This window comes from Citrus clementina, unplaced genomic scaffold (genome assembly GCF_000493195.1).
Source record: "Citrus clementina cultivar Clemenules unplaced genomic scaffold, Citrus_clementina_v1.0 scaffold_2, whole genome shotgun sequence".
Taxonomy (NCBI): Eukaryota; Viridiplantae; Streptophyta; class Magnoliopsida; order Sapindales; family Rutaceae; genus Citrus; species Citrus x clementina.
This window is the reverse complement of record NW_006262688.1, coordinates 34,923,251-34,931,650: the sequence shown is the minus strand read 5'-3', so window position 1 is coordinate 34,931,650 and position 8,400 is coordinate 34,923,251. Positions and strand designations below refer to the sequence as shown.

The 8,400-nt window shown below is 34.6% G+C and overlaps 1 protein-coding gene across 1 annotated transcript; it reads right to left on the bottom strand.

The window, feature by feature from the left end:
* Positions 1-5,343: 5,343 nt before the first annotated feature.
* LOC18053265 (major pollen allergen Ole e 10) lies at positions 5,344-7,078 on the bottom strand. The gene is made up of 6 exons (XM_024190996.1): positions 7,018-7,078; positions 6,898-6,932; positions 6,545-6,779; positions 6,416-6,439; positions 5,874-5,899; positions 5,344-5,397 (listed from the first exon to the last, which is right to left on the bottom strand). Exons 1-6 carry the CDS (start codon positions 7,076-7,078, stop codon positions 5,344-5,346), a joined length of 435 nt encoding a protein of 144 aa, XP_024046764.1.
* Between the last annotated feature and the right edge of the window lie 1,322 nt (positions 7,079-8,400).

Genomic DNA, 8,400 nt, shown 5'->3' with positions numbered 1-8,400 from the left:
CTGGTGTTATTAATCATTTCTGCTGAATAATAAGCTATATATTCTTCAATTATCTAAAATTTCAAAATTTACTACAAAATATACTTCAATTACCAATTAAATTATGAGGTAAAATAGCAGCATCTTACAGTGGCCTAATTCTACTATTTGTCCAACTTTGGTGTGAATTTTTTTGGTGGTTACGAAATTGAGTAATTTCAGGTCATCATGCAATGCAAGTTAGGAAAAATGAAAGCAAAATTATATAGAAAAAGCAATCCAGTTCAGAAAGAAATTCAAAATATTATTAGCAGGACAGGAGTGAAAGCTGCAACAAAAGAGTAGACAATGATTCGTTGAACCACGAAAACAGAAATATGAGGCCTGATCATGTGACTTTCCCAGAAGCCATAAACATATCCGAATCTAAGAAGGAAGAATTAAAGAAAAGAAAAGAAAAAGAAAAAGAAAAATCAAAGGAAAGCAACAAAGCAATTGACGTGGAAGGAATCAAATGTTAAACATTACATTAAATTATTATTCGGGGCTTTCATCTTCCGTTCCACAATGCATCCTATCCTCAGTCAAATCCCTAGCTTTATCTTCTTACTCTCATGAACTTCCTCTTGTGCAGAATCATCCAACTTTTTCTGCTTCTTCTCATCATTGACCTCTTCAAGACCAAGATCGATACCGTCTTTGAGACTATCAAACTCAGATATCAACTCATTCAGCCTCTTGTTTAGATCATCCTCTTCTTTCTTTGGGCATGGGGAATCGGAATCATGATCAACGTGATAGAATCGGATCGAAATCTCATCAAGACCTCTCCTCATGTCTTCCAGATCTTTCTTCTTGCGACCCATTTCAGTAATCTTTCTTTCCAGTCCTTCAATGCACCGATTCACTTCTGAAACTCTGGAGGTGATCTCATGAAATATATCATCGCGATCTTTCGTACCCATTGGTATAATATATGTATAACTTCCAGAAAAACTATGAAAATGTAATAGAATCTGTTTGTGAAGTAATCGAGAGAGAGAGAGAGAGATCAAGAGAGAGTGTTGGGTACGTAGGCGCCTAACACGATCTTCCAAGAACGAAGTTTCCGGGTATTTTATGGATTCAGTGCAAAGTAACTAATGTCCGCTTCACCTGTCCTTCACATTTCATTGGATAACAGAAATCACTACAGATGCAAGACGACAACATAGCTCATTAATCTGTACAACAATGATTCATCGTCTTTCAATAGATATCATATAGATGACAAGTCGTCCTTTATCAGATTATGCATTTGACCAAGTCATATCTTGTTGTAGATTTTGAGTTAGTTATTTTTTACGAATTTTGGGCGATGTAGTAGTAGTAGTATAAGTTAGGCTAACAGGACAAAGCTGGGAAAACATAGCTTCTCTCTATATGATGAAGTGTAGTAATGTCATCAATTCACGGGTGTTACAATATTAACCCGTTAGTGAAGGATAATAAAGTTAATTAATATACTTATGCATGACAATTATTGATATGAGACACAACACTTCATATACAAACTAAAATTAATATTTGAAATGATTAGATATTATTTTTTATTTCCTAATGCTATTACCCGTAAAACCTTAATTTTTTATTAGCCATATTCCTTTTCTGGAGCAAATTCGGAAGTGTATTTTTTTTTACCTTCAGCAAATCATTAATCAAATACATAATTTTCAATTAATATTGGACAAAATCGGCCATTGCATGCATAAAGAAATTGAATTTGAATAATATGCCAAAAAACCCGATTAAGAAATTCTATTCATAACTAACTATAGGTATAGTAATTGAGAGAAATGTTATTAATTAATTACTTGGATCGTTGGTGGCAACAAGGAGAGGTGACTTACTGAACTTTGCTAACGTTTTCATGTTTTGTGGTGAGAAATGAAATTATATAGCAAACAACACAAGTATAGAAAGATTAATTCCAGGGCATAGCGAGCTCAACAAAATCAAATAGAATCCAATTCAAGAAAGAGTAGCGTGATTCTCCAAGAATCAAAAAACAGATGCGAATTTTAGAAAGAATTCAATTGAAGTGAAAGCAACAGAATAGACATTGAAGTGCTATTGACAGCAAAAAGATGGGACCCATGAGTTTTTTCACGGAATTCTGAGGCCTAGGATTCTTTATCGAGTACCAAAACAAAGACCTAATAGAATGAACTTAGAACATTTATCTGCACTATGAAGATTTATCCTTGACTTTCCCCTTGAGTTTCACGTGCATCATCCGGTTTATCAAAATTCTTGATTTCAGTCTTCACTTTATCGATAGCCAGACGAAGGTGATCGATGGTTTTATCCAACTCAATCCGCGACTCCTTCAACCTATCCTGCCACAGTTGTGAGTCATCATCGTTTTCAGACGTTGGTATTGGTTGATTACGGTACTCTCTCGATATCTCCTTCAGCTTCTTCGTCAAATCTTGCATTTCTTTCTTCTTGGCGTCCAATTCTCGAAGGCAACGAGCCAGCTTTGCATTTCTGCCCATGCTTTCAAGATCAGTTTCGTCAGCAGGATCTTTCCTCTTCATTGATGACTTCGGGTAGAGAAAGATAGAGTTGTCTCCGGCAGTATCAGTTGAAACGTCCCGATGTCCAACCATTTTGCTCTGTCCTTCCCTCCTCATTGATGATTAATTCTTTGACCTGGAGTAAGCCAACAAAATGATCAAAAGAGTCAGTTTTGGCTGTTTTGTTATGTTTGGAGCTGAGAAATTGCAGAGTAAAAGAAACTTACTTTATTGTTGAATCTGAATCACTGATGACAAACTGATCTAATAATATGCACTAACTTAGAGTACAACGATGACTCGAGAAATCAAGCAAAACTAATTAGTTCCAATTTGGCGGGGAATGCAGTTGGGATTAATAACTAATTTTGCCAGCTTGGTAATCCATGTGATGCACAGCCAACTAGCCACGTACGTCAGCTCTGAACACTAATCAGTAACGTCATTACTTGAAGAATATTCCTCAACAAGACCTTGAATTACTCGGATCGTCGAAAGACTAGTTAGCCATTTCAGCTACGTCCAGTAATAAGGATATATATGTGCATAGCCCCTACCTCGCCTGCCGGTGTCATTTCATTGGATGGCTGTAGATAGTTCCTTTGTTACTGAAAAGGTATTCAATATATACATCAAATTTCATTGGTGGTTAATGAAGAGCTCTTTTGTGCGACTGTAAGCTCATGCGCTCCGAATCGAGATTAGTTTCCGGTGATGTACGTATAGTCATTTTGGGTAATTAACGGGCTATGTGACGCTTGTGTACATGTAAAAATGAGCTAATTGTGAAGATTAGCAAATTACAAGATGACAATTCAAGAAAGAAACTGCACCATTCTTATTATTACGAGGGTTTTAAAGCAACAAATTACAGACATTAAACCACGGCAATCACAGGAAAATCAACAACACATATGCCAATTTGAAGCAAGAAATTGAAATGAATTCCAAGAATATAGACTGGACATTGGATTATGGCAACATAGAAAAAAACCTTGTGAAGCCTAGGACTGTTCATTGAATACAGAAAGAGACCTAATAAGATGAACTTGGAACATTTTATCGTTGTTTCTTTGGACATCAGACTTTGGTCTTCATTTTGTTGATAGCAAGAAGAAGTTGATCGGTGGTTTTTTCCAACTCAGTCAGCGACTCGTTCAACCTCTTCTGTAACTGGAAGGGATCTCTTTCTCTTTCATTTGGTAATGGTTGATTATGGTATTCTCTCGAAATCTCCTTCAGCTTCTTCGCCACATCTTGCATTTTCTTCTTCTTTTTGTCCAATTCTCCAAGGCAGTGATCCAGTTCTGCATCTCCGTCCATGATTTCAAGATCATTATCGTCATCATGATCCTTCCTCTCCATTGATGAATAGCAAGTGTTCGGTTCTTGAGAAGGTCTTGAGAAATTTTAAAGAGGAAACAGAGAGAATTTTAACATATTAGCAAAATGAGGAAACAAATTTATTTATACTCGCTCATTCGAAGAATCTGGAAAACAGAAAGAAAGTGGCCTTTAACAAACTTTCTAACCAATTGATCCACGTAAGATGCTGTGCTATGTCAGCCATCATTAGAACGAGAAGGTTTTTGGAGCTCTTGGAGCACACTTCTCCTTATTCGTTCATTGTTTACCACATGTACATGCGTATTATCACGAGTGGTTGAAGCATAAATGTGGCAAGGGTACCAATAAAGATGATAGTGGCAGTCTATGTGAAGCGCAATGTCTAACGACCAGCCACGTCAGTACTAAAACGACTAATAGTTTTTGATTGGGTGTTATAGATGCATGTCGTTCTTTAAATATTAGCTTTCTTATGAGCAAGCATGATTCCTACTATAGTCTTATTAGTAAAATACTTCAAAAAAACAAAGTGGGTATTGGACACCGTTGAAGCCTTTTCGGGATTTTTTTTCTTTTTTTTTTTTTTTGCGATATTTTCGTTTTACTGGTTAAGAAATTGTAAAGTATCAAATGTTTACAAGTATCGTTGTCTATCATTTTACTAATATAATTTTACAAAACATTTTATTTTATTATTTTTCTATTACAATTGTTAGGCTAATGCTGAAATCACATTAAAACGGGAAAAAAAAAAAATTTACATACGAAACCAAAGATAAAGTTGTGTACACAATGACGGGATTGTCATTATAGATTAAAAATAATTCAAAAAAAAAAAAAAAGGAAAAAAGACAAAAGAAGAATAGAATATCGTGAGGGTTCAGATGAATTTACAAATGGCCGCTGGTTGAAGACTTGAGGTGTTTTAAGCTATAGTTCGTCATTTGTCATTCTGCATCCAAAAAAGTCATTAAATTGAAGTTGCTAATCAACAGCCGAACTTAGGTAAATATACATATATGGTTTACAAATTTATGTATTAAATGATTCCATTTTATTCATACAGGGACTGCATCATAATAAAAAATAATAATTTATGAAATTGATTTGAATATAAAAATTTTGATTATATAATTGCCCCCATTCAAAGATAATTTTTTAAAAATTAATAGAAAACTTATTTTGAGCGGAGACAATTCACCACACACCCTTACATTTAGATCTGCAGATCCAAACATTTAACGGTACTTTTAGTAGAAATTAACATCCATAACCCACCCAACGGAGAAATAATAAAAACAATGCTTGACAAGAAATAATTCAATCGACAAAGGCACAAACTTCATAATTCATGGATATCAAATGGCTACAATCCCCAATATTAATGACTACTGTCAATGAAAAGCAGAATTCTTCTCTTATTTATTAAAAAAATCAGCTAGCAATCCCATTGCCGTTTTCAGTTCTCATTCTCAGGTCTGTTCAGGGCCGGGATAAGTGCAACTACCAAAACCTGCAAATTGACACACGAAAACTAATTTGAATTATGCCACCAAACTCGATTGATAATTTTCCATTCGTAACTAGATATAATCAATTAATCAGGACAAAAATGTGTTATCACTTGGGTCGTTGGCGGCAACAATGAGGCCTGAATTGTTGAAATCACAAGATGCAGCAGTTTTGCCGTTGTTTTGATAGTAAAGATTCATGGCAAAGGAGGCATGGTGCATAAGAGTATTGGGATCGAAACAAGCACCACCACTTGTTATCGGGCTACAATCAACCTTCTGACAGGCGAAATCTATGTTTGATTGCAGCAACTGGTCGCTTGGTGCAGGCTTTGCCACACACCAAGTTCTCTACAAACACCCCACACACACACACACACACAAAAGAAAGAGAAAAAAAAAAGAGATAAATTAGATGTCAGTTGTTTTATCCACGCTGAAACTACTCTTGTTCATTACTAAGGGAGATTCAAATTACCCCTGTATCCACCTCTGCATTACCCCCTGCAATATAAATTGGTACATAGAATATTTAGATCACAAATATATTTGACCTACGAAAGATTTTAATTCTAGCTAGCTATTATATATATATATAAATTAATTTTGTGATGGCGCACATAGTCCAAATGTCCGGGCTTACAATAAGCCGGATTTACTTTGAAATATCACTTATTAAAATAAAATAAAAAATCAGCCATAATGCGCATATGAAGAGGCAATGTACCTTAACCATTAAGTGGTTGCATGTATACGATATAGATTACAGATGAAAAGAAGCTGAAGAAAATGCCAGCAGCTTATTATAAATATATATCATGGAACAGACGTTACAATATTTAAAAATTTTAACAAAATAAGGAGAATCGTAGAGAATAATATAATAATGAGGGATCACCTTTTGAAATTCTTTCAAACGGTTATATTAGATTGTTACTAATGCTATGTACATATTGACGTACTTAAACCACTATATATATATATATTAATTAATTAATCTGAAAAAAAATAAATCTATACCAGCGTAAGAGCAGCCATCAAAACCTGCACGAAATATTTAATATCTCGTCAAGTGATGTAAGAAACTTTTGCAATTAAATAGTAGTAGTTTTTTTTTTTTTTCCAGGTTTGAGATGGATGGTGGCTTACTTGGATCGGTCAAAGAAAGTAGAGCAGAGTCGTTGAAATCACAATCCCACTTGTGTCTACCCATTGACTGATAGTAAATGTTTATGGCAAAAGCGGCATGCTGCACCAGCGTATTAGGATCGAAGCACGAACCGCCTTGCTGTATTGGACCGCAGTCTGCGTGATTGCATGCATAATCTAAACCTGCCTGCAGCATTTGGTCCGTGCTTCCAGGCTTTGCCACGCACCATACCATCTACAAGCACCATTATGATTTATTAACTACTATTATACGCAGGGCCCTAACAGGGGCTGGGGAATACGCAATATCATTATTTTTATCAATATTTTCACTTCACATAGTTTCTTATTACCTCTACCTGTGAAGCCGACGAAGTTGAATATTTTCCTGCAAATTTATGAAGTCATATGTCAAAGGACTACAATAATTGAAGCATTTATATAACATATACAAGCTAGGGCTTGAAAGATACCTGAATGGAAGAAAATCAAAATGATGGATACAATCGGTTGCAGGAGAGCAAAGTTAGCCATTAACTATGGCGTCGGCGATATATATAACAAAAAAGCGAGTTTATTTGCAACCTGAGAAGAGGATGCATGTGAGTGGGTTTTATAAGAGAGAGAAGGAGAAGAAGATCATTTAGAAAATCAGGAAGTGGACCTACCTAATTGATACAAATAACTTATTTACTTTCCAAGGTCATTGAGAGGAGATTTACATTTGAAAACTACAGGTTGAATGCACTTTCAAAGCATTGATTATGTGTGCATAGGATTCTGGTTGGAATATTAATATATTGTAGCTATATATGCAACTCTTTAATTAAGTTTTAATGTTTAGTTAAATTTCTTTAATTACAGTTTTTAGCCAACTCAATATGTGGGAAAATTTTCTTAAGAATATTTTTAAATAGATCATATGTACCCGCTCTAAATGATAATTAAAAATAAAACACTATTAAAACTTATTAAATTTGCTCAGTGTTAACCCAATTTAAATATTCAGGTGTCTCCCCCCGGTATTCAGATATCTGGCTCATAATATCAACTATTTATAAAAAAAATCAAAATTATTCACGATACGAGAGAACTTAACTAAACCATTGAATTCAATGATTGGTGAGCACGTGCTACCACGCAACTAATTGATGATGATGATGATGATTATTATCATTATTATTTGCAAAAAATAAGTGAAATTATCGTGCTCATTCGAAGTTGGAAGATCACAATACGTGCGCAACCTCGGGACATGAATGGTCCACACGATCAAAATCAATGATAGAATAACAACGACTCAACCTACAATTTAATTACAAACACAATAAGAAGTTGAAGCAACCAATCCCTCACCAATTCAAACATATATTTAGAACTCCAATTTAGTGGATATCTAATCTTAATTATTCTCCAACGAAAAGAATAAAGAAAACATTCTAGGTAGAATGTTCTACTACGATTTATGACCATTCAATTAAATAATATCATGTGGGTATCATAATTCTCCCTCCAATCATCTTAATCAATTTTAAGATAAGCCTGTATGTGTTAGGATTTAATATTAATTGGATGGGCGTGTGAAAGGCCAGTATATTGACAACCTCAATTAAAGAATTTCCCAATGTAAGAAAAAATAAAAAAAAGGAGAAAAAAAAGGATCAAATTAACGAGTTATAATAAAAAAACTACTCAAATTGTGACCTTGTGCTTTTTCTTTCCTTTAAAATTTCTTCAGCCGAGAACGCGTCTTCGATTTCAGGCCTTTGTACCCGCCACTAGCTAGGTTACTCCTAAGTAATATACCAAAAATAGAAATTTAATTGAAAACGACAAACATTTTGTTTAATTCTGCA